The sequence below is a fragment of the Amblyomma maculatum genome, chromosome 10 (genome assembly GCF_055883805.1).
Source record: "Amblyomma maculatum isolate TAMU_Amacu chromosome 10, ASM5588380v1, whole genome shotgun sequence".
NCBI lineage: Eukaryota > Metazoa > Arthropoda > Arachnida > Ixodida > Ixodidae > Amblyomma > Amblyomma maculatum.
This window is the reverse complement of record NC_139353.1, coordinates 116,465-143,287: the sequence shown is the minus strand read 5'-3', so window position 1 is coordinate 143,287 and position 26,823 is coordinate 116,465. Positions and strand designations below refer to the sequence as shown.

Genomic DNA, 26,823 nt, shown 5'->3' with positions numbered 1-26,823 from the left:
TTCTATGTACAAAGTTACAAAGTGACAAAGTTCTTTTTCTTTTTTTTTTTTTTAGGCTCGATAACGCGCTTAGGCTACAGATCCAGCAGGTGCTTCGGTTAATTTGGTCCAAGTTGCAGGTATGTAAATTGAGTCAAACGGATCCCGAGGCTCAAAGCTGCACGTCTGCTGCTGCGGGCATGAGTTCTCGCTCGGCTCTGCTGCTGCCAGCTCCTTGGAAGCATTGTCAAACATCCTTGACGGTGCGTGCATGGCTGTCGTCTGCACCACTGGCATTACGGCACTGCGTTTTTGTCGTTTAGCGGCCGGTTGGTCACAGAGGTTCCTCAACTTTCTTTTCGATGTCTTCTTAGGCAGAAGATGGTTCGGATAATGGTCGAATAGCGTTGGCACGGTTTCGGGCTTAATTCGTGGTCTATCTCTAGCGAGCTCGTTGACGATGCCGTTTACTGTCACTTTGAACGTTCTCTCGATGTAGCTCTCCTCAAAATATTTTTCGCAGACAACACACGTTGAAGTCAACTTGCGGTCCTGTCTTTTAATCAGCCGCTTCCACTACGCAAGCTGCGCAGGGCCCGATGGTACACCGAACATAGAAACCTAGTCCTGATTCGAGCGGTAGCCACTCCGACAGAGCGACACGAAACATGTCTTTTCCCTGCCCTGATGCTTTATTTTTAGCATCATTAGTCGTTGCAAATTTAATTATCTCATATGAATGCAAGAAACAGAACGACTAAAACAAAAGAACAGCGTAGACGCGTCCAAAGCGCTCGAACCCACTGATGGCTCGGCCAGCGCAGCTGCGGCAAATCAAGGGCGCGCCGGCGGCCGACGGCGTCGACGGCACCTTTACGATGAGCAGCGCCCCTGGCGGCCAAAGTTGGAAGGCATCGCCGGCGCGGACACCTCCTCCCATTGAGAGAGCCCTCCGCACGGCACACTAGCCAGTATATTCTAGGCACTATAATAGTGCCTAGAATATACTGGCTAGTGTGCCGTCCGGCAGCGCTTCCCTATGGGCGAGGGTGGCGCCATTTGCAATGAAAGCCATTTCATAGCGGCAGAGGGCGCTGCTTGTCGGGAGGGTACCACAGGAGCAGACGACGCGGTTTTTTCGTTTCAGAAGCCAGTCTGTTGGTGTTGTGCGTGCATATGGGTTTTCAACTCGGTTCAAGCTGAATCTGGTGCTCTTTTTTTCACAGAAGTGCAGCGTTTGTTTTTGTGAGTGGGGAACTGCATATGGGAGTCGTTCCGTGTGCTCTTGTAGCAATTTCGGTGTGACTGAATCCGTTGTGTGCGTGCGCTGTGTACGTGCGCTGTGTGCGCCTTTGGGCGCTGTTTTTTTTTTTTTCATCATATCTACGAAGAACAAAATGAGTTCTTGATTGTAGTTTTGTCTGCACGGAAATATGTCGAAACCAAAGCGGCAGTTCAAAGAGAAGGCTTGCTTTGTGCCTTTCTGCAAAAGCGGTCTCCGGTCGAACAAGGAGAGAGTTTCAATGTTTACTGCACCATCTGATGCTACGCGGCTCGCAGAATGGGAACGCCGCATCAAAAGAAAAGACAGAAAGTTATCGTCAATGGCTGTGGTGTGCGAGAAACATTTTGAGAGCGACTATATTGAGCGCGTGTTCCGTGTCACCGTGAACGGCGTTACAAATGAGCTTCGATAAACCACGTCTGAAGCCCGACGCCATACCTACTATATTCCCGGATTACCCTAAACATCTTGCGCGCAAATCGCCAGCAAAAAGGAAAAGTAGAAATCTGTGCGAGAAAGAGCCTCCAGCAAAGCGTTGCAGGCGTGGTGAGCCAGAAACCTCCGAGTTGAGTTCAGCCATTGGGAGTGCCGAACCAGTGATCCTTGAAGAGTCTCGGCCCGCCAATGGAGGTGAAATGAATGAAAATTGCTCCAAACTTTGTAGTCCTGAAGTAGCAAGCGCTGCTGCTGCTGAGCAACCCCCTCCAATTACCAGCGAGAGCATGCACCCATTCCTCAACATATCTATTCCAATAACTTGGATGAGAGTACCAACGTTTCCCGCGGAATCATTGACTTACGCCTACTGTGAAGCCGAAGAAAATAATTTCGCCATCATTTTCACGGAAAAAATGGTAGTGTTTGAAAGGCCTTCACCTGATGGACAATCAGTGGCAACGGTTTACCTGAGGGGAAGAAAGAAGTCAGAACAAATTGTCATGACATGCGAAGAGGCCGAATCCTTGATCGAGGAAGTTTCATTGACAGCTCTTTGTGGTGGATGCGGCATAAAGCCTGCTTCTGGAAAGTACACTTCCTACAGGGGCATGATTTTTTCTGAGAAGTGTTTGCTATCAGTAAAATCCGATGGAGAGTCCTGTGCTTTCTGCAAGTACCTGAGAATTCTGGCTCAAAACCAAGCATGCAGACAAAAGAGAAGGGAAAGTGAAATTGCGAGGAAGTCTGATGAAAAGAAAGAATCAAAGAACATATCTCGAATTCTATCAAGGACTAAGAAAAAGTTGGCAGGCGCAATGATGCAAATGGCTCACATGAAAGAACAAAATGAGGCTCTTTGTGAAAAAACATTTGACAGCAAAATTAAGTCCCTTCCCACAAAGCAACAGCTGGCTGTAAAAAATTGTTTCCTGGCTGCACGACGAAAGTCGCATAAAGGCATGCGATACGACGACGAATGGATTCTAGAATGTATGTTGATGAGGATGCGAAGTCCGAAGTTATATGAGCACCTCCGAAGAGAAGCCATTATGGTCCTACCAGGACGAAGTTGCCTTCAAAAGTACCTGAAGCGTTTCAAAGGTGGTTTTGGCCTCAGCGCTAAAGTCTTCAATGCCTTAAACGAAAAGACGAAGACCATGGATGTTTACAGTCGTCATGGTGGCCTCATCATTGACGAATTAAAGCTATCGGAGAACCTAAGTGTGAAGTCAGTTGGTGAGTAAAGTTTTTATTAGATTCTTGGAATGCTCTGTGCCATATACGGAAAATGAGTTTTGCTAAGCATGTCTACACAGATTACAGGTATGCGCCCACAAACAGCCGGAAAGGAGGCTTTTATGTCTGTCTACATTTCAGGGGCGGTCAGCGTGCGTGAGCGATACAAACGTCAGTTCACTGAACAAAAACTAGGCTGAATTTCTGCTAACAAAAGTAGGAACGATTTGCCACTCCCCAACATAGATCTAGAGAAGTGATAAAAGAATACACTGGAATATTCCTGGAGCTCGTTCTGGCGCGAAAAAGATGATAAAAGAAAGTATATATATATATATGTATATATATATTCTGATCTGTGTTGAAATATGTTTGGACATTAAGCAGCGTTCCTTCTGGGTTTCTTTTTCAATTAAGGCGATATCGAAGGCTTTGTTGACCTCGGCGATCATACACCTGCTGACCAGAAGAATGTGCTGGCAGACCATGGCATGGTTTTGCTGTTTCAGCCATTTACTGGTAAGGTGTGTTTAATGCTTTGAAATATTGTCACCAACCAAAATTAAGAGCCCATGTTTTCGCGTCCGAGTTGTTTTGTTTCTTCAGATGCGGCGCCAACAGGAAATGTTCTTTTCCCCACTGATGTCATCTGCAGCGTTTCCAGGTTATCGTATAGGCCTTTTTGTCGGGCGAGGGAGATTCGAAAAGCCTCCTCTCTGGACTTTTGAAAAACCGGTTTCCAACGACCCAGTAAAGAGGCGTCATCCTTCCCGCCCGCCGATGCAATTTATAGTTTCAAGAAGGCTCCCCTCTGCGTATATGTGAATGGCCTGTGTCACTTTGCAACAACGGCGAACCAAGGCCGCTGGCTCCTCCAAGCAACTTCTTGAAAAAAAAAAAAAAAAAAACCGTCTCAAAGCCTGTTTGTCCGCGCCATTCGGTTATATGACTTCGGGTGATTTGCAGCGAGTATATTTAACCGCCGGGCCACTGAACGCAAAGCGTGGGTGTGTGAAGTGAAAATCGCGAGTGGTTCCACAGGGCGATTATCATTCCCCGTGTCTCGAATGTGTCATATGACACAATTGAAGCTCCTGCGAGGATTCGATGGTCTACACCGCAACAACTACCTCCATTAAAGTCAATTTTGTGCTTCTATTGCTTAGCACCGTGCTTCGGTTGCGGTACGTTAGCCTAACAGGGTTGGGCTTTTTCATTATTTTCTTAAAATTCTTCATTTAATTCAGCAATTGGTACGACGCCGAGCCTTGGGTGTGTTTTCTTTAGGTTGACGATTTTTCAGCCTAAGTATACTTGGTTCGCATTTTTACTTGATTTAAACTCTTGCTTTCTCAACCAAACTTCTATCGAATATGTTCACTTCCTAGAGACGAAGGTGGCCTCGAAACGCGTCAGCTCCTAACAAATTTTGGTTGCAGCCAGTACTTCAACCCTAACCAGACGGTCTTCCATCGAAGATGTGCTCTTTTCAATAACTTTTTCTTTCTTCGTTATATCGCAACCTTAAATATATAAACATACGCACATATCTGTGAGCGATAACTTCTGCTTTTCTGCAGGAAACTGGACTCAGATCCTAGGGGTTTTTGCCTCAAAGGGAAATGTTAAAGCCCCGACCTTGGCTAAAATTATTTTGGAAGCCACTGTCCTTGCGGAAAAAGCTGGCCTCTTCGTGGATTCCATAACATGTGACGGCGCTAGCTGGAATAGAGGAATGTGGCGGCTTTTTGGAATACAGGGTAAGAGCAAGAATGTAATTTCACGCAAGATACAAAATTGCTCTTTTACAATGTTTTGCTATTTTGAAGCTTTAGGTTTGCATTGTTTAAAATGTGGCGATGGAATAATACCAGATTTTATCATTTTGGATTTATTTGATTTTTTCCCAGGTTCTACAAGCCACGTCCGAAATAGCACCAAGCACCCAGTAGATCAAAAGAGAAAGCTGTATTTTTTCTCAGACTTTCCACATTTGATTAAGAATGTCAGAAACGGGTTTGTTGCAAAAGGATACCTCACACCAGCTGGACATGTTCACTGCGGCATCATACAAGCAGCTTTCGAAGTGGATCGGGAAAATGTGACCCTCAAGGTGATGCCAAGCATAACAAATGCACACATCAAGCCGAACAGCTTTGAAAAAATGAAAGTTGACATCGCTTTTCAGCTGTTTGGTGATCCAAGTCATCAAAGGACTTTTCATTTACAAAGAACAAATTCAGTCTTCATATGGGATAGTGCAGCCGACAGTAGATTTCGTGCAAGATATGAACCGTCTGATTCGTATAATGACTTCGCGAACAAGCGAGAAGGCACTCAAGCCTAATAGTCCGAACGAACAATATATCAAAGGCTTCTTCCAGAGTATCTGCAGGAATGGGAGCAGCATGCGAAACCAGCTGGCGGTGGCTTCCTTACGGAAAACACATCGGCAGGATTAAGAGTGACGATCAAGAGCACACTTGACTTGTTGTCGTTCCTGACGTCGGCTGTGGGGTTCAAATATCTGCTTACGTCCCGATTAAGCCAGGATAAAATTGAAAACCTTTTTGGGATAATTAGGCAGTCGTCGGGATGCAACGACCACCCCACCGTTTCACAGTTTCTCGTGACTGTGAATCTACTAGCGTTCTACAACCTGGCGAAACCGCCTAGAGGAGGAAATTGCACCCCAGAGGTGATCAAAGCACTGCTAAACCCAAATGAGCTGTGTGAAACAACGAGCAGTTTTCTCTCAGAGAAAATAGATGACCTACTTGACCACGGAAATCTCAGCGAAGCTCATGACGTTGTTGAAGTAATCGTGTCTAGCAGTGACCATGAATCATACACAGAAAAAAAAGAGCAATAGTACTCTAATTTATTATACTACAGGCTATGTGGCAAGAAAGATGATTGCCAGGAGCTGCTGTCCACGGTGTGCAGACTATCTTTGCGTCAGCAAAGCAGAAGCTGGTGCCGATGCTTCTTCATACTTTACTGCTCATTTTGATAATGGGGGCCTGGTGTACCCTAGCCAGAGCTTGTTAACTGCTGTAAAGGCCATGGAGGATGCCTTTACAACGTTTTTTAGTAAAAACGAACTCCATGAAGGAAGTTTAGTTGAATTCTTGACCCAGCTACAGCAGGTGTCTTTTCCTGAACTTGGCTGTCCAGAGCATGAAAAGGCAATTCTAACTGCAGTTGTAAAATTTTATGTTCTCTTAAGGTTTCGTTTTTTTGTCAAGGGGCTAAACAAAGAGAGGGAAGCTCGAAGGCAACGACAAAGGTTTCTTAAACAGCGCCGCTGCCAGTAAATGCTCCCCTTCATGCTCTGCATCCAACTGTCTGCGTCTTGTTATTGTAGCAATAAAAACAAGTGTTGTATTGTTCTTTCCTGCTATATTCACACACACACACACACACACACACACACACACACACACACACACACACACACACACACACACACACACACACACACACACACACACACACACACACACACACACACACACACACACACACACACACACACACACACACACACACACACACACACACACACACACACACACACACACACACACACACACACACACACACACACACACACACACACACACACACACACACACACTATGACTAAACTGCACGTATATTTGCTTGTCAGCAAATGTAGAGTACACATTGAGAACCACCAATTACAAATAAATCTATTACTGATCTATTTCAGTTGAATTAGTGTAGGTAAAACACATGTACACATATGATCCTTACATTTTGTTAGGAAAAAGCTACCAAAATGACATTACACCAATAAAAGCCTATGGTGCTACCGTCGCCCGGGTACATGTTCCGTTTTTACTTTGTGAGCACCGGGGATGTTCAAAACTCGAAGTTGCACCGAAGCGGCGATGATTGAATATGCCGCAAAATTCTAGTCTAAGTTCAAAACAAACCTTTAAACTGGTAGTCAGCTGCCTCCAGTAGAACTGTGGTCTGTTACCAACTTGACTAAAGCAAAGAAATGCAGCGCGCGCCTAGACCTCTTGCCGGTGTTGCGAGAGCGCGGTAGGCTGCGGGCGTCGTGACAGAAGCGTTTAGGGGTAGATCGGCTGGAAACGCTGATTGGTGGACACGCCGCGGCCTGGCGTGACGTTTTTTGCGTCGGGCTGAATGCTTAACCGGACGTGACGTAGTCAAAAACTGGGTTTGCTTGTTTTTTTTCGTCCCTAGACGCTCTAGGGAATCGCTAGGAGCCCCCGCTCTGGCAACGCGCGCGATTCCGGCATTCGGTTCGTGGATCTCGCTGCTGCATGACACCGGCGCGTTCGGTCACCGAGGTGCTCGACGATGGCGGGCCTGCGCGTTTACGTCAACGCGCTTTCGGCACGCCGATCCGTGCTGTACGTTGGGCGGAATGACGTTGATAATGGCGACGACCTGCGGGAGATCGCAAGCACCGTCAAGGTAAGTATAAATTGCGCAGAATTCTCTCATTTTGCTTATTTATAAGTACTGTGTCGCTTGTCTCTCCCCACGTGCTTCCAGGACCTCGTGCAGCAGCAGCTCGTGGCATGGACGCTCCTCGTGTTCAAAAAAAAAAAAAAAAAATCGGCCACGGCTATGGAGACCTCCACGAAAACATCCGCCGTCGGCAACTAAGCGCTGCCTGACTGCTATGCTGAGGCGCACGTCTGCCGTGCGCATTCTCAACCCTGATTGAGGTACAAGAACGCAGATTTCTTTGTCGAAGGTTTTGTAATATGTTGCGCATTCATCAAATCGCTATGTTCATAATGCAACTTTTTCTACTCTTTTACAGCACCGTTTCCTGTATGCTGCGAAGAGACCGAGGATTTCCTTTGTACGCAGCAGCCCATGTCAGGGATCGCGGCATCGATCAGCTCTCCAAGATCATCGCCGCAACCCTCGTAAATGTCTACAGTAGAAGCATCGCGACAGCATCCAGGGCAGCATATAACCATGGCACTGTGTACGACGTAGTGCACCGCTGTTGACGGTGCACGGCAAAGGGCCACGGACGAGTGCAGGGCGTTGTGTTCGCCACGCCGTCACGTCGCTGCGCATCCAAACGGCCCTTTTCAGGGCCGCCCCAATGTTTCTTGGCAGACCGCAGACCTGCACCTCCCGTACTCCTCTTCCCTCTCTACGTTGCACGTGGCTTCGTATCAATCGTCGCGGCCACCAAAATAACTTGCGCGCTAGGCCTCTTTACCAGGCTATACGTAAATACACGCATGCTTAATCGTGTCAAATTTGATTTAATAAAGTGCTACAGTGCTTATTACCTGCTTCCCTCACGCATTCTTCCGAGTCTTCGTGCAGCAGCTGCAGAACACGTGGCAAGCGTCACTCTACTGCCGCGACGAACGCTAACTAAGCCCACACAACAGGCTTAACAGCTAGAGTATTCTGCGGCTTTGTTCAGCGATGTTAATGGAAGTATCGACATTTTATATAACAACTGCATAATCGTCTTGAATATTGCTTCATAAAGTACTGTACTGCTTAATTCTCACTTACCTCGTGCATTCCACAGCTGCTGCAGCTAGCACTTGGCCAGCGTCGTTCTCTCCAGTGCTGCAGAGACGACAAACTAGGCCTCGCGATAGGCTACAATATACACCGCGGCTTTGTGCCGCTGTGTATTTTTTTTTTTTTATAAATGCATCACATTTCGAAGGTTATAGTCGCCATCCAAGGATCACTTAACTCGAGAGCACGGGAAAAGGCAGAAGTGTACGCACCTGGATTCGATGCCATGTACAACGCCGTTTTTTCTTTTTCTTTTTTTTTTTCTTTTTTTTTTTTTCACGAAAGCATCCTACGCGCTAGGCGTCCTAGACAAGGTTCAAGTGCAGTGTGCCTTTGTATAGTAACCATGTATGGGATGAGCAATTGCCATGTTTTCAGTTCACTTTTGTTGGCTGTTTCTTAAATAAAAATGGTCTCTGTGTCTGTCACTGTGTCTAAAGAGCTGCTCTAGCCGAACCACGTACGCAGCGATGGATTGCACCGCGGCAGTATGGCTTTGTTCCAAGTTTAACAAAACAGTTGAGGCCAAATCAAAATCGGAAATGACCATTTCCTACTGGATATTGGCCCCCAGTCAACAATTTGGAGTCCAATTCAATGGCAACAGTTCAGCTCTGTGCCAACATTTCGTACAATTAAGGGAGTCGAAATTATGGAAATGGCATGCATTTGTGAACATCAAACATGCTTCACATCCAATTAACATGTCATGCAATGCTAATATAAAAGCTCAATATTCTATCGGGGAACTCTATGAAATCTGCTAGAGCATGGAGCACACATTCGTAGAGATATTTTTTTTAATTACCAGCACTCGCAAAGGTATTGAAAATAATTGAATCAAGTCCCATTCAAGGAATCAGATGAACAGTAACAAATCATCCTTTATATATTTTGTTTAGTACCTCAATGAAGAGTATTAGGCACACTTTTGCTGAATTTGTACATAAATGACATAATTCATATTGACAACAGTGCTCAGCTCATCATGTATGCTGATAATAGTGTGTTTATTACTGGCTTTGATCTCAATGAGACTGTTTTACATTGAAATTATTTACTTGAAAAATCGTTTGCCTGGTCCAATTTCATGAAGAAATAAACACAGAAAAACTATTTTATTTTGAGTATGAAATAAGAAAATGATGTAAGAGATGGCTACCGATCTATAATAAAAATATTGACCTTGTAGAAACTCGCATAAGTCTTGTGTGATTTTTTTTCATTTGAGATAGGAAATTCATATAAACAACACTGCAAAAAAAAAAAAAGACTTCTTCAATGAGTGAGCTTTACCTTGATGTGGTACTGTCCTTGCCTTTGATTATGCAAGTCCCCACAGATAAGGTATTGCAGTTTTATGTGGGCAAGCACCACAAGAGCATATATCAATAAAATGATAATTCTCAGTAAATTAAATGTGTGTTTCTTACATAACAGATATTGACTGCCGGTTTACGACATGACACCTCCGTGCAGAATACAGTATAATTATCTTTAACTATGAATGCCACTTGTTGCATGTTTCCTATTTTTCTTGGCGGGACAATAAAAGCTTTCTTTGCTCGATGGCACTGCTGCAATTTAGAGCCACTCCGTTTTTAACTCAAAACTCCAACCTCTGGTTTCTCCCGCACTTTCACACTTGGTGCAACCTGCAATCAATAAAACACAATCTAATGGTCTCACTGAATGAACTTAAACAGGTATTGCTGAAATTGTGAAAACAGCTATGAATACACTTTTTAGGGTTGTAAAATCAGAAATGTTGCAAAGTTAAAGAGCACTGCAGAATCTGCATTGGAGCAATGCAAAAGAACGGATGCTACTGCAACATTACATCACCCTCCGTCGATTGACACCACTCATTAACCTCCACCACTTCTCAATTACTCACAACTGCTGCGGACATGATTTTGCAGACACGTTCTGCGGACGTGGTCTGCGGACAGAAATCTGTGAAATCTGTGCGTTTGCCAGCGCTGTGTTAATGTATTTTATGTTATCACTTATACTACTTGAGAATTCATTTAGTGTTCTATCAGTGTGTTGTGTTACCTTGCTAACAAGTTTCCTTATATCTTCTTTGCATGTGTTATTGTATGTAGTTGTATCCCCCCTACAATAATGCCTCATGGGCGCTGTAGGTACTTACAATAAATAAACATAGTGAAGTAATACTTTCACATTAATAGATCTTCTAGACATAGGGTCTCTAATTCTTGCACTTTTTTTTAAATAATGTGTAAATTTTTTTATCCTACTCTGCAGCTACTCCTTTGTAAATGGGTCCAGGACCTAAGTGCATGAGTTGCTCTCTGAAACATTTAATTTAGCTCTCGAGACTATCTAATATGCTCGAATTGAAATCATTGACTCCAGATTGGACATTGAAATTAGTTGCAAAATTTTTAACTGCAAAGCCTATTGAAATCTAATATGTTTGGGTGTATTTTTACTAGGGAGCAAAGTGCACCAGCTTCCTTTAACATCTTAGCCAGCGCACACACAATGCATCATTGAAATGTAGTTTGAATTCCAGTTTCACCATGCATAACAATTGTCCATTCAGTTTGGATGTTCATTAGGAATATCAATTCTAATCCGTAAGATGACCATAACTTAGCAGCCCATAATAAAAATAAATTGCTTCTTTATAGAGAGTTAAAACTATGCAGTTGGGACTAAATACTTATTCCAGCTGGGAGGTCATCTGGAAACTGGAAGACATTTGATTATGGAAATTCAGTTAGGACTAAAAATTCTAATTGGAAAGAATGAAAAGATGCCTAAATGGAATGAGGGCTTCTAGAGAAAGTGTAAATTCTGGAAACTCAATTGGATAATACAAGACTCTTTAGCAGGATCTAGAACACATCTTTTACAAATGAACACTTGAAACTTAGAGCACTGGCTGATGCTCACCGCCGCAGCTCTCAGAATAACTGACAGCATGGGCAAAACTACAGTAGGTGTTAGTGCAGTATACACCAGTGTTGTCACTGCGAAGTGAAGAGCCACAAAGCAGAGGACTGCCATCCTTACTACTGCCAATATAAAAGTCCTTCTCAGAGCCACCCCATTGTTTCCTGGCAGATCATGGGCCTTCAACTTCATTGTCATGTTTCCTCGTTTTTAGTCTTTTGTAGGATGTATTGGGCCTTCAGTGGTCTGTCATGCAACACTGCATGACTAATCCACTGAGTGCAAAGCCGTTAACCAACAGAGATATCTTTTCACTTCATGTGCGGCACACAAACATCATGCATAAAACAGGCCACATGTCACTATTCCATCTTTCTTTACACTTTCTTTCTTTAGCACACTCTAAAACTATTCCTGTAAAAAGCTAGAGCTTCTTTTATGCAAAGTGACATGGCAAGTATTGTAGCTTGAAACATTTTCAAAATGGAAAAATAAATGCATGAGGTGGCTCACAACCAATTGTTTTTTTGTAAAATTGTGTTGCTTCATAGGCAGTAACTTGAACAACACTGACAACATTTCTACATTACTTTGAAACAACCCAGGCAAAAATCCTAACTGATGTAAATGGTTTAAGGAACAAACTTCCAGTTCATACCAGTTGGATAACAATGGATCCCTAACTGGAATTCAACTGGGATCAACATTCATGCGTATAAGGTACCCGTTGCATGCGAGCCTTGCTACCTGTTGATGGTTTACAACTCCGAAAGAACACAAAAACGAGGGCACAAGTGCAGATAAGGCGCATGTTTGCAGTCTCCATGACCGGTTGTATTCGTTCCTCTGTATCCCATGAAAGCACTCCATTTCTAACCCCCAATGGCGTAGGTCTGCGACATCCGGTGCAATAATGCGGGGCAACCGCCCCCCCCCCCCCCCCTTCTTCATGAACACACCTGAGCGCAATACCATCAACTACTTTGTCGTCAAGGCTTTCTTCGATTGGGGAAGTTCGTTTTTTGTATCGCACAACATTGTGCAAGCCGAGGCATTTTTTTTCCTTCATTTCTTAAGACTTCAACGTAACAAGCATACCCCACAACTGATAATAGCTATATTACGAGGGGCATATGTCATATTTTTTCTTTTCTTAAGAAAGGTGCATTTGTGAAGAATTAAGTAGAGGTTTTTGACAGATGAATTTCTAGATTGGGACCACTCAAATAAAAGGGCATATAAAAACCACAAGAATTGCAAACTTTGAGCATGTAGAAATACTTGGTAACACGTACAGTAACTAAAAAGTGGCAAACTGGCAGATGCGACCAGGATTATAACACGGTGCCATTGTGAACAATTTCGTTTACATCAGGCATAGCGCAGTGCCAGCAAAAGCCTTGAGAACTGGCCAATGTGCTGTATTGTAGTTCATATTTTTTATGCTTCCACAAACTCTCCATAAGGACTGTTGAAAGCTTTGAACATGCACAAGACAACTGCAATTACATCAGCCACAGTGACAAAGAATAAAGTAAATACGAACCAGCTAGAATGTTAGACTGAGCGTTCACATGCAAATATGGGCGTAGAAATGTCATTTGAGAAGTAAGCATGCTAATAGTGAAAGGACAACTCGAACACACAGAAGAGAACTGAAGTTACAAAAACAAACAAGCAGTCATAATTGAGGCCTTCAACAACTGCGCTGTAAAAGACAAATTTTGCAGAGGGACAAGTGCATAATTAATCCTGCCGCACAAATGAAATAAGCATACCCCTCGATCAATTATAGAAATCGCTTGTGTACAAAAAGTGGGAAACACTGAAGTCATCTTGCTTTGAGCAACTAATTTCAGATATTATAAATCTTGTTTTGAAAGCTGGTATTGATCTAAAGAGCATAAAGCAAAAAAAAAAAAAAACCGACATGCCAACATTTTCATTTTCCGGTCTTTAAGGCTTCAAAGCTGCTACTCGATTTGTCAAAATCAATGTTTTTTGCCAGCTCACCTACGAGAGATGATAATGCCAGATCTGAAAGCGTCCACTGACCCATCATAGGTCCTCTTCCTCACAGGACACAGCCTCCTCCTCTCACAGGATACAACAGACACTCATATATTAGGAATAGTTGCAGGCTGGGAGAGGCTCTAGAAAATCTCAATCTGGGGAACTCCAATGCTGCCTAACCGTTGGCCTCTTCGAGTCCAATGCTTGCCACTTTAATTTGAGGTGTCTCCTCAGCCAAGGCATTTTGATGAAATGTGTTCTATCAGACAGCTTGTTGTAGAAGGATGTAAGCTTCGGAATACATACTTTAAGGCTTGAGAGGTCCCTCAGTAGAATAAAGAAATCTCTTCACTTCAGGACCAGATATGTTCTGCGGCTTCTAAAATCGCTTTTGATTTAATGCAGAGCTCGGCATAAAATCTACCAGTGCAGTCAAGCATCGCCCCTTTTATTTTCTTCCTGCAATGAAAACCCTGAACCTCAGACACATTCTCCTACCATACTCTTTTTGAACTTCTGGTGCCTGTCTACTGATATTCTGAGCTCATTTGATTTTATGAATTTCTGCTCAATAGCCTTGCACACTGTGGCCACACATCATCTTTGAGAAAGAGCTTTAAATCATCCATCTTTGCCACTACTTTGTCAAGGTATAGGTGCTTTGTCTGCAAATGAAATTGTGCAGCATTTACTACTTCAGGTACTGCATGCTATAGGTGCAAGCAACATAAAAAAGCAATGGCACAGACTACCCTAGCCTCCTTGCAAATAAAAAAGGTACCAATGAGCAGTGATGCCTTGCTAACAGAATACATTTAGTCTCAAAGTGGTCTTCAGCAGCGGAGTGATAGTGGGGGTCGTCAGGTTTGATTTCATGATGGACTGACGTGTATCTCTCATTTTAACAATAACCTTCTCTTACAGCAACAAAAGAGAGAAAGCATTCTCTTGAGGAAAAGAACTTAAGGCCCACAGTATTGCAGCATGTGAATTGCCTTGCATATATTTCTCTAACTGCACTCTTTGCATTACCACCCTCTTCCCCCCCCCCCCCCCCCCCCATTCCCAGCCACACTTTCCTGAGCACTGCACCCAGTGCAGTCCTCACACCCCTATAGGGCCCGCAAGGTTTCTAACCCCTCCTTTATGCTAAAAAAATGCCTTTTTATATCCTGAAAAGCAATCCCACAATGTCTGGACAGCCCGAAATTCAGCAAATACTCGTTTTACTCATCTTTGCACCTTAGTAATGTATAAGAAAGGGTTTTTTTTTTTTTTTTTGCTGTTGACATATTAGATGCATAAAAGGTGGCATATGCCCAGAAAATTTTGTTAAAAATTGGCTATAGTGCATGCTACCTTTCTCTTTCATAAGTTTTTTGCAAACTGAAGTGGTGGACCACATTAACTTATTCTTCATTGCATTATGCCATCATTGTGCAATTAAAAAAGTGTCCACTTAGATATATTCACAAGTGCTGTTTGATAAATAATTGTCTTTAAACTCTGAGGTTGTGTGAAAGAGATACTAAATGGAAGGAAAAATAGTGTAGCACATATATAACTTTAAATGTGTTTATAAGTGTAAGGTATAGCCAAATAAGAATGTAAAGAATTTCTGGACTGCAAGCAGTCAATGTAGCGAATGACAAACATTTACTCAAGGCAATGAAAGTTATTAAAGCATTTCAATGTTTTTATGAACAAAAATAAATGCAGCGTTTGAATATATAACAAACAAATTTGTGATGGCAGTCAGCAGTCTGTTTCAGGCTACAGGTCCAGTTAAAAATCACAATTGACACATATGACGGATGCAAAACTTGTTGCTGTGAAAGAAATGCAGAAGACGTAAGATGCTGCTTATTACATATTAGACATGCGAAGGCATGACAAGCTGAAATGGTCCATGCGTTGCATTAGAACAAGCACTAAGTCATTAAAAGATGCATGCATCACATGGATCTCAATTTGACAGCAAACATATGCTGACACTTAGAAAACATACAATGCCATTACTCTTCATGTGATATATACGCTGCAATATTTTCATGTTTTCTAAAGGCTACGCACAGTTCTGTACTACTTAAAAAAACACATCTTATAATGCTCCTATAGTTACCCATATATAACATGACCTCCTTAGTAACAATGTAGTACAACATTTCTTCTTGTTGGCCTGAAATCCTGAGGCTGAATGATCTGAAATCCGGTTGTAATAATTGCGACTTTATGATATGCTCCATCAACTTTATTTGAGGTATGAAGGCATTATGCTCCAAGTGCAAGATGGGGATTTGCTTTATTAAACTTAATCTAAAACAAGCCCTGATCAATGTGAAATGACTTACATAGTTTTATAATAATCATAGCCCAAATGAGAATAGGGTATTCATTAGGCGCCGAATTGTTTTTAACAACAGGGTAACCAAAACAGTGAGAGGTCATCCTTTAATACTACAGCTTATTTAGTTTTTTTTTTTTTTTTTTCCTAATCAACATATCACTCCCAGCACCACAATTCTGACCTAAAAAATTTGTAGAGTCGAATGACCTAGTACGCATCTCTATTCCCTTTGTCCTCAAAGCTTTTTCTTTTTTTTGCCCCCTACAGTCATCGACTAGCTAATTATTGCAGCTAGGATGTGCTTATAATAGCGCCGGCGCCGCGGTGTTGCCGGCCCGCATCATTTGCATTCGCCGGCGCATTAGTTTGGAGTGAGGAAATTAGGCCCTTTTTAGCCAATAAGAGCGGTCACCGAGCGCATTTCTGGTTAAAACAATTCATAATGAACTATTTCGCTTAGAAAAAGACCGAATTATATCGGGACGCGTGGCAACGGGACGGACGACCGTTGCCGACAGCCTGCGCGCCTGAAAGACATCGCACCGAGAAAGCTATTTTGCAAGGAAACGTGTTGCAAATATACGAAATGTGCAGAAGAGCGGAATCACCGCAAACATGGTGTGCGGAAAATTCGCCCGGCCAGCCTACGAACAGGTCACACTGCGTTGGCGAACCTCGATTGTTTTTGTCGCCGAAAGGTCTCACACAGATCTAGATAAAGGAAAAGCAATTAAACTGTGATTTCCCCGGCAATTCGTGTGGTGCGACAAGCTGGTTCGGAAACCTCTTCGCGGCTCGAAGCGTGCATATGTTATTTGACGTCGCTGCCGTTTCCACAGTGTCCGCACTGCATGCAAGCTAGGCCTCGTGCCTCTCCGCCGACGGCCATCGACTAGGCAGCTGCCGTTTGCTTGCGGCGCGCCGCCGACACCGTGTCACCGTCGGCCATGCTGCCGCGCCCGGGCGCTCTGAAAAGCATGGGGAATCCAGGGACAGTCTAGGGAAAACACGTGCGCCCTACATCCGAACATGACATCATAAAATATCACGTGACCGGGCCAATCAGCGTTTCCAGCCGATCTACCCCTAAACGCTTGTGTCGTGACAGGTACCCACCCAGTTTGCAGCGCCCCTGGCGGCGGCCGCCGGCATAGACGTCTACGTAGACGTCTACGAAGCAGTCTTGCTAGACGTCTAAGAATTGGAACGCACCCTCTATGGTCTGGGGCCCGATCCTCGACATTCGCCTTTTCGGCCATGTTGTGACGTACCCGTGACGTGTAAATTGGGGCGGTGCTAATTCGCGTGTACACAGAAATTGATGACGAAATTTAAAAAACAGGGAAAAAAGTTACAAAAAATTAACGCCGTCGTCTGCTACTTGGCGCCGATTACAAAAATGCCAACGCTGCGATGCCGAGAAGCTGAAGGGTCGGTGCGAACCGTGTTTACGCTGCAGGGTAAGGCTGAGGAGATAGTGAGATACTTACGTATACATTGCGGCTGTACTGTACTATTAGTTACGGTCGTTGCGACCACAGTGAATCATAGTACACACGCTGTCGGACGTCCAGCAGCAGCTAGGCTGAGCGAACGGCGGTACTCGACGCAAACCCCACAAACAGCCGGTCGTCAAGTGTGAGCGATGCCTGACTTGAGATGCGTGCATGTGGTTAGCTGTGCGTAAGTTTCATTTATGGACTTAGTCACGCAAAGAAATCGGCGAGTATCAGGATCGAGCTTTGCACATTCACCTCAGCTAGTGGGTATAAAGAAGTTGTTTACGAATACTGAGAATTGGAAGCGTCCAGCAGATTTTCGGGCTGCAGTTGCCACTAGAGAAGAGACACACCTGTTCGACAACAACGCTGGCCTTCTCAAGGTATCACTGCCGTTGGAAACTGCCTGCGGCAGCCCACCGTTTCCATCATGTTAAGTCTGTTACGGCTACGTGTCGGCTTCAGTGGCGTAGCGTGCGGATATCGGCCCGGTGAAGCGGCGTAGTGAAAACACGCATAGTGGAGAGCTCGATTAGGCCATATATCTGGCGATCTTAGCCTGCGCTGACATCAGACCACCTTTAGGATGGAATTAACACGCTGGCGTGTTAATTCCATCGAAATGCGATCGTCGTGACTGGGCTGCGCACATACTGCGGGTCAGAGCCGGCGTCTGCATGGTTACACTTTTTATTGAGCCATCGCGGCGGGGACGTTTTCACGCAGCCGCAAAAATAAGCAGATAAGATTTTCTGGCAGCAATGAAAATGCAATAAAAAGTGTAACCATGCAGATGCCCACTGGCAGCAACGGGTTAGCTTTCACGCTGATGGCATTTAATGTGCCCTGAATTAGACGTACATAGCACGTTGTATGCACATTTCACCGCATGCAGAGTGTCACTGTGTTGTGGCAGATGTATTAATTATCTCGTTAAAATGAAATAAAAAAATCTGTCGGTATTATTGTCCTTGGTTTCTGAGCATGTTGCATAAAAACATTTTATAAAAGTAGCAACACTGCTCGTCTGATGCAGGTACACATCACACCACAATGTCACAAGTGAAACAAAATTTGTCAGGTACAGCCGTACAGCCTGTTCCTTTGCTACTGTTTACCAGTTTTGCACTTGCAATAGCATCTGGCACTTTCTTTCAGTGCAGCAAGATTCTTCAGAGGAGAGAAGGGTGAAGAGGTCAGCTAGAGAAATGCCTTCACTTTTTTTATTTGACGCTCAGGAAGTGAAGGAACAGACATGAAGAGTGAATATGATATATGATGCCTAATTACAATGAGCTAGATGCAGTATGGAAACCATTTTCTTGAAGCAATTGTCATTGAATGTAGCATTCATGCACACATTAACCAGTGCACATGCTACACAAAGCCCGAACCTGTCTCTGAGTGAAGCATGGGAGCCAAAGGGGAAAACAAGCGTGACTTTAAGGACACCGTAAGTAAAAAGTAACAGCAACAAAAAAGGAAAACAGAAGTATGCACAGGGACAATATTAGACAAAAAGAAACATGAATTGCAAGGCTGATGTGGCCTGCAGTACATTATTTTTAGGAGAGACAGCAACGCAATCGGGTGGTGTTCTGGATTTTTTGGCAAAGGGTCATTATTGCCAGGTGATAATACTGTATGATTTGTATTGGCTTTGCCATCCCCTGTGTGCTCTTCCAGCAATGCATAATGTCCAACGTGCAACTAACATCCACTCTCTACACTCTGACTCAAAAACATGCTCAAATGAACCTCACCTGAATACGGGCATAAATATGGGAATAAAGCATGGAATTTACTTTTTCGATATTCTGATTGCATATCATTGGAAAACTAAACGTGATGGCTTGTTTAAATGAGCGTATGATTTGCAGCTAGTGTGTCTTGTATGCATGGTTTTTCCAACAGGTTGCAGTATAGCTTCTGTCCTTTATTTTGGCAAAACATGCACACTTTAAGAGACCTGCTACTCACGCAACACATTCCCTGTAGCTTTAAACAGCTCGCCATTGACTAACAATTGGTGTATTATTTGCTTTCGGTACTTTTTGGCATTTTTTTTACATGCACCTGACATCAAGCCTTGCTTATAAGAAAAATGAAAATTACAATATACAAAACAATACAAAATTTATTTACAGCACTCCACACTCTACAATACACAGCCTAAAATGAAAGGCTGTCACACATTCAAGTAATTACAGTATTGTACTTGTACAGCTCATCGCCATATCTGAAAGGTGGCACGGCCTTGGAGACCAAAGAAGAGAAATTAGTTATACAAAGCAAGGGAACACAAGATAGGGTCAAAAACCCATTCTCCAAGTGTTTGGCCCAAGATAACCCCAGCACCAGCAAAGCAAGCACCCACTGTTTTACCAAAGAGTACCCAACACCACTGAGGATTGGTCCCCAAATGCTCAAACCACTAGGCTGCAACTACAGTCAAGGGATGCTATGCGTTCAGCAGTATTACCAGTATCAAAGTGATGTCGTATGTGCCAAGAGTTGATGTATTTAAATTTTCGTTTCTGCCTAAAACAATCATTGAATGAAACAACCTTGACCGAAGCGTATTTGAAAAAACTTGTTCTTTAAAACTTTTGATAAAGAGTTGGAAATTTGTTGGGCCGCCTAAATGTACATTACCCACCCTGTAACAGCCCGGAAGGGCTAACAGTACTTGCAAATAAATAAATAAATATGGAACTCGTCATTTAAATGGCAGTCGGCACCTGCGACAGAGCAAGTATTCCCTGATTCTGTTATGGACAGGGCAAAGGTAGTTATAGTGTGTGTAAGAATGATTTTATCTGTGCATAAATGCCTGCCACACCTAGAATGCTCCCTTTATGCAGTCTACCAAAAAGCAGAAATGTTTGTCTCAGGAAGACAAGCCTTAAGCATTATTTCAGCAAGTCACTCAATGTGACGGCTATCAGGCAAACCAGCACAGCACTTGAAAACTTCATGCTCTAAAAACAATTGTGGGGACACGCAAGCTCAGCATTTACCGCTATGACACAACAGCTTTTATGGCTCCTGTCTGCAGACTCTCATTCGTGTGAATCGACTTTGCTACTGCTAACACCTAGTATTTATTCTATGATACATATCAGTAGCATATACCTGTAAGTTATCCAATTATGTGGAAGACCACTTGTCTAGATACCTATAAAGCCCACTCTAACCAAGCTGTATGGATGTGGTTCCATGGCCTAAGGGTTGCCTGTCTTATTACCCAAAGATCCTGCAAGGTTTATCACCTCACACATTCATCTCAAAGGTGAAGCCAGAGACATCACATTGAGTACTCGGCCATGTCACCTGTCTGAAATGTGCCCAAGATTTTCCCCTCACAACGTCACATTTTGTGCAGAAAAGAGGCTTTAACGTTGCTGCATCAAAAAAAAAAGCAAGAAGCCAATAGCTGAACATCTACGCTACATTAGGCTCTGCTGGCTCGCAAGACATTTGACCACGGTGCCAACAGCCAAGTTATAGATGTAGCTGTGGCAGAGGCTGTACCACAGAAACAACAGAAGAATGTGGTCAAGATAAAATGAAATCGCTTTGTTCACAAATTCTTCAATACATCATGAAAAAGAATGGCTCACTTATGGATAGTATGACGTCTACTGTGTTCAATAGGATTGTATCTTCAGGAAGTTATCTTTTGAATGCAATCTTAAGAATATATTGTGGTGTTCAATTTAGGCTGTACACATAGCAGACGTGCAAAATATGGAACACATTCTGAGGGTTAAATGCAGAGAGGATTGCTGAAGCTGATATAATAGGAAAGCATAGGGATACTAGATAACGTAGAAAACAAATGTGACAGTAGGATAGGTGTAAGTGAAACTAGTGCAGCTGTCACTTATGAGAGCAAAAAGTTATACAACTCAGTACTAGCACAATGGTACAAAATGTTGAAAAGTGATGATGAAACAAAAGTGTCCTTGAAAGTGCTTCCACATAAATGAGATGAAAGTGATTGGCATAAAATGTCTGCCCCTTCCTTAAAATTCTCAATTTAAAGCTCACAAAGAACAATGAAGATAAGGCTACAAAAGCAACTAACAGAAAAAAAAATAATGAAGCAGTTATACACAGCTGCAATCATTCGATAAACATCTCGAGTGATGAAGCCATGCTTCAGTGGCTTAGAGCATGAATATGTGAGCTTTACCAACCCTCCTTTAACATATGTGAGTGCCGGAGGGCATGTCAACGTGGCAGCAGCAAGAATGTGTCAAGAAGCAACTGGCCCAGATAGCAGCCTCATAATAGGGGTATGGAAGGTCTACACACAACGCTATCATGGAGGGAGATATTTTATGGAACAAGATATGTAGCAATGTACAAAAGGAGCAAAGCATTTTGTAGAGCTGCAGTCAAAAATTTATGAACGACAATCTTATCAAAAAGATTTTATTTCATTCCTGCGCTTGTGCATCATTATTGTGACTATGGGTTATATAGTGAACATGAAATGTCAAGAAATTTATCTCGTACACAAATGAATGCATTCTTTCCCCTGCGAAGCCACCTTCAAGAACTTTTGCCAGTGGGTGCACATGCACATCAATATCACCAATATCACCTAGTTACAAAACAGAGAAGTCAATAGTTGCCTTTGTAAAAAAAAATGAATACAAAAATGTTCATTGATAGCCGAGCCACACAAATGATGCAGAGGTTAAACAGGTTATCTGGGATCTTGATTAACATGACTAAAAAGCATCGGTAATTGCAGTGCAAAGTGAAAATGGCAAATTTTGCAAAAGTGGAATCTAAAATTGCCAAAATGGGTTGACAAGTTGGCGGGGCCCTCATTTTTCGTGCATACAACAATGAAAGACAATGACCACCAAATAGATGCACAGATTAGCCTTGGGAAAACTAGTTGATTGCTGTTCATCTACGTTCAGCATATGAAGGAAGCAATAGAAAACAAGCATAAAGGCAACCAAATACAAAGAAGCACAGCTCGCTTCACTCTACAGTTCGTGGAAAAACACAGTGGGCACCTCACGTTTCACCCTAGTAGCACACAAGATAGGTGTAACGAAATGGACTCTGCTATGGTAAACGACTGCAGACACATCCACCAGGGTACACGTATGTCAAATATTCTCACTGAAGTAGTATGTCGCAGACTGCTTGCTTGCCACAAACACCAAAGTGAATTGTGAACTATATGTGCACGCACGTCCTACTCAGAATGGCACTTCTGGAGGTAGAAGGAGAACGTTTTTGTACCTTCCTGCGTTTCATTGACATGAAGCACTTAATAAAATGCACACTGAGTTTAAGCAGAACACAAAAAAGCAAAGTATACAACAAAGAATGACAGCTCTCAGCGAGGGCCACAGCACTTGTAGAATACACTCAGTATGTCTACAGATGGTAGACAAAAAATTATAGCACCAAAGAAAGGTTTGGTTTGGTTTGTGGGGTTTAACGTCCCAAAGTGATTCAAAGTGACATTGATCACTTGTGGCATATATCAAAATCATGACAGCGAGTGAAAATCTCAAGTGCAGGTGATCAAGTTGTTCCTGTCCGAGTTAATATAAATGTTGCACGTCCTCTTCCTTGTACTTGTTGATGTTCCTGCTGCGATTACCATTTGCAGGTGGCGTCAATGTCATGTGATCTGCACACACTACAAGCTGTAACGATCTTCAAAAAGAGCTGTCCATCTGCATAGCACTTCACATCTGATGTGGCCGTCCAGGGACAAGGCGTGGCCTCCCAGATTATACAAGCCTAGCAGAGAGGTTAATGATGTTGAATATGGCCCCAGGACTTCTCGCCCACATGATGACTCGGATCGGAAGTGCTGCAATGGCTGCACAAGGTCCACACGATCACCTGCAAATGTTTAGTGCCTAAATTATATGCGAATAAAATATCAAACACGCATGGCACAGAAACATTCAAAATCATCAATGCTGCAAGCTAAGCTGCGGTAAAGTGTAATCTATGAATGCAAGAAATGGTCAGTGCAATACCTAAGTGAACCATTTCCGTAACAGGTAAAGACGGGTTGGTGGCGGAAATTGTAGTGCGAAGGTTAACTTTTTTCTATTTTGCAACTAAAGGAACGACTTATATCAGGCGATTTCACATTACTTTCCTTTCTCGGTCTTCGAAACCATTAGCCAAGAAATCTTGACAACTACGAGCACACTCAGTTTTTTTTTTTTTTTCGCCGCATGCGTCCTGTAAGTATTCCTTTAATCTTCAGTCATTTCCCGCCTGCGCACAACTTGAATGCGAATGACGCTGTATGAACAGTCACCTTTGCAGGTTTTCCTATTGCGCTTACCTCTATGATGCTCGACGTGCTGCAGCATTTCCAGCAGATTGACTGCGTTGCCTTGCTGGCCGACACCCATCGAGAAGCCCGACACATTCCAGGAGCTCGTTGCTCGGCCGAACGAATACATTTCGTGCCATCCTACATCAGAGGCGTTCACCACTGCCGATTCCACCCGAAACACCCGAGCGCAGAGCAATTCTCGCCTCGGAGTTTGCAAAGCCGCCACACTACACTCCTCAGATCTGACTGTACTGACGAGCTATCTTTCAAGGCAATTTGACAGCATTGCTGTGCTGCAGCAAATCCTCGATCACTACTTGCAGACGACGAACTGCACGAAGACCACTCGTAAGCGTACCTCCCTCCATGGCCGCCGCCATTGCTGGGTTATTATAACCGCGCAGACCAATAATTTCTTACCATGGAAGAAAGGGTTTGAAATAAGAAAGCAGTTAGCGCCGTCACGCGGCCGCACGCTTCTGCGCCCATTAGAGATTGTCTCAAACGTCCTTTATTTCATACGCGCTCATAATTTGCCTTTCTATTCCGTTTAAAAAGCCATACAAGGTGTATATAAAGTTATCCTTTTACTTTTAATAACAAGCTAAGAAACTACGGTAGGCTAACGGCTGCATAAATCAGCTTGCCTGTCGCCATAGTCTCATTAGCATAATTCGGGCACCTCGCCACTCGGCGAAATTATGGCGGCCAAACGTCAGCATTTTCGGTAATGGCGGCACGTCAGTTACGTCATGACGCGTCAATTTGACGTTATCTAAATATGCTTGCGTATCACGTGTTTCACATGACATAGCTCCAGCCAATCAAATTTGAGCATCCGCTCCTTCCCAGTATGCCATTATTTTCATCACATTGGTTAATCGAGCGTAAGTGTTCTCCAAACCACCATCAGTAACTTTGCTTCCACTCCAAAATCATTCGTATTTGTCATCCAGGCAACAAGGATAGCTCCGGTTGAAATCAATTTTCACGGCTACGTCATTTTGACGTAACCGCTAAAAGTGCTTGCCTCAACTGATGGTTTCGCGCCACAAGTTTGAAGCACGTGACTCTTTTCTGAGCCAATCAGAAAGACAATATGGCGCCGCCAGGGGAAGGCGAATATCGAGGATCGGGGGGCTGGTCTATAATCGGGCCCCTGGTTGGCGCGAAAAGCTGAGGACAGCCGAAGCCAACCGCAGCCACAGCCAGTCCCATGCTTTTCAAATGTTGAAACGGTTGAAACCGTTGCAACGGTGTGTGCGTGCGGTGTGTGTAGCGCGTTTTTTCGTACATTCTGTCAATACAGGACAATTTGTGTTTTCTGGGGCTTCATTACTCTATCGTGTATGTAATTTTAGTAACTTTGGCTGTAATGGATCGGCATTCGCGTGACTGCCACTGCGCAGTCTTCGCCGATTTCGCACGCTCTGCAGCAAGAGTCGTCGTGTTCGTTTGTTTCAGCACAGTCATTGTGAGTAAAAGTCCTGCATCCGTACTGCATTTTGTTGGAGAGTGGAGGCGAGTGTGGGTGCTGTTCCTAGCTCCTGCGGCACATTATTTCCAAGTGTGAGTAAAAGTGCTTCCATATTTTCAGTTTGACCTGCGTTCACTCTCATGTGAGGAACTTTGTAAGCTGCGCTTTTTCCTCAGTCGCTGCCGTTGTGTACGCAGCTGACAACACAAGTCTCGTTCGCAGTCGGCGCAAAAGCTTTAGTGGCCTACAACTCCCTTTTGATTAAGGCGAAACTACTCAGCGACGGAAAGAAAACAAAAGCCTATTTAATCGCTTCTACGCATTTTTTTTTTTTTTTTTTTTCACAAACATGTTTCGTCACTAGGCATGCAAGACTGCAGCTAGTATTGCTTTTGTCAGTCACTTGTTTAGTGAAGGTGAATAGTGGGCTTAACATACATGTGGAAGAGCACTGGAGAGTTGAGAAAGGCAGACTGAGCAATTCATGATAACTTCATGCAGTTTATATTTTGCATGATGAAAGCTGCTTGTCAAAGGGAGAGGTTAGAGCTGTTAAGTCATTCTGAATTTTGATTTTCACTATAGCGTTGGTATTTTACGCGAGTATCTTGCTTGTCACATAAAGGAAAGGTCTATGCACCAACTAGCTCAGCAATCAGTTTTAATTGACTGTATCTTGCTTGGTTTCTCATGTATTTTTGTTGTCTGTCATAAGCAAATATCAAGGTATGTTACAGCTTTATATTGTGTCCTTTGTAGATGCTGTCTGGAAAAATGCCGACATGTATTCGGCATCAAACATGGACCTACATTCTACAGTTATGGCTTGGCTTAAAAGCTGCCCCGACACGTATGACCACCACCATAAATAGGTACTTTTTTCTGTGTGTCATAATTTATTTCTCACTTGTTTATTTTATAGTGATTTGTAAGCCCAGCCTTCATGTTCAGGGTAAGCCTGTTAAGAATGCTGCATGCAGTTACACATGGGGTTTTTCAACATAGGTGCGAGAATATGAGAAGAAATAGAAGTACGGGAGATGAAATGTCAGGGCGGAAATCGGAAGTGAATGTAATAAACTCCTCTTTGGCTGTAAACAGAGGGAATAATAATTGAAAGAAACACAAACTAGGGCTATAACAGTCAGTCAGTGACAAATGTTGAACAAAATGAAAAGTACAACCCAATAATACAACAATGCAGTTCTTGGTAAAAACTTCACTTCTTGTAAAGGAATCCTAATATTGCTGTAAGGTTTCATTGTTAAGTTTATTCCATTCTGTTACTAGTTCTTAGAAAATGACTGGTCAAACAAGAGTAATGAATAAAGCATAGCTTTTGTGCTTAATCATTGGCAAAATAGGCTTTTAGATTCTGATGAGCATTTAACTTTCTAAGTCATAAAAAGTGAGAAGGCAGTATACTACAGAGCTAATTGAAGTGCCATTTGGTAACTGCATAAGTATGATGAACTGAGTTAATGCTGCTCTCTAGAATTGAAGTGATTGCGAAAAATTTTGGAATAGTTTTTAACTTCAGATCGCTCTGCTCCACTCCAGTTTTATGTGTTGTACTACGGCCGATGAATAGAACAAAAGTCAGGTTTGCTTCAGAAAATATTTTTCTTTTTTGTTGTATGGTGGGAGTTCATTAAAAAGGTGTTTTGGCTTTATTCACCTTAAGTATAGCAGACTTAAAAAGGATATGTAAAAAATTGCTGAATA

The 26,823-nt window shown here is 43.1% G+C and overlaps 2 protein-coding genes and 2 long non-coding RNA genes across 9 annotated transcripts in view; 3 read left to right on the top strand and 1 right to left on the bottom strand.

Moving 5' to 3' along the window:
* The window catches only part of LOC146175345 (uncharacterized), a 72,615-nt gene extending 49,557 nt beyond the window's left edge, over nucleotides 1–23,058 (top strand). Inside the window, exon 3 of the transcript XR_014701377.1 lies at nucleotides 22,932–23,058. The gene's annotated coding sequence lies outside the window, so the exon portion shown is untranslated. The remainder of the gene's footprint in view (nucleotides 1–22,931) is intronic.
* Nucleotides 7,199–9,045, top strand: LOC146175346 (uncharacterized). The gene is made up of 3 exons (XR_014701369.1): nucleotides 7,199–7,411; nucleotides 7,493–7,668; nucleotides 7,767–9,045. It is a non-coding gene; the product is annotated as an uncharacterized LOC146175346 (long non-coding RNA).
* Nucleotides 19,404–23,995, bottom strand: LOC146175344 (uncharacterized). Its single transcript, XM_084581690.1, has 2 exons — nucleotides 23,628–23,995; nucleotides 19,404–23,170 (listed from the first exon to the last, which is right to left on the bottom strand). Exons 1-2 carry the CDS (start codon nucleotides 23,746–23,748, stop codon nucleotides 22,962–22,964), a joined length of 330 nt encoding a protein of 109 aa, XP_084437816.1. The 5' UTR covers nucleotides 23,749–23,995; the 3' UTR covers nucleotides 19,404–22,961.
* Nucleotides 23,996–24,856: 861 nt separating this feature from the next.
* Nucleotides 24,857–26,823, top strand: part of LOC146175339 (uncharacterized) — a 97,254-nt gene continuing 95,287 nt past the window's right edge. For 5 of the 6 annotated variants that reach the window (XR_014701367.1, XR_014701366.1, XR_014701363.1 and 2 more), the window contains exons 1-2: nucleotides 24,857–25,190; nucleotides 25,858–25,970. This is a non-coding gene — a long non-coding RNA (uncharacterized LOC146175339). The remainder of the gene's footprint in view (nucleotides 25,191–25,857; nucleotides 25,971–26,823) is intronic. The other variant, XR_014701368.1, reaches the window with a different exon arrangement.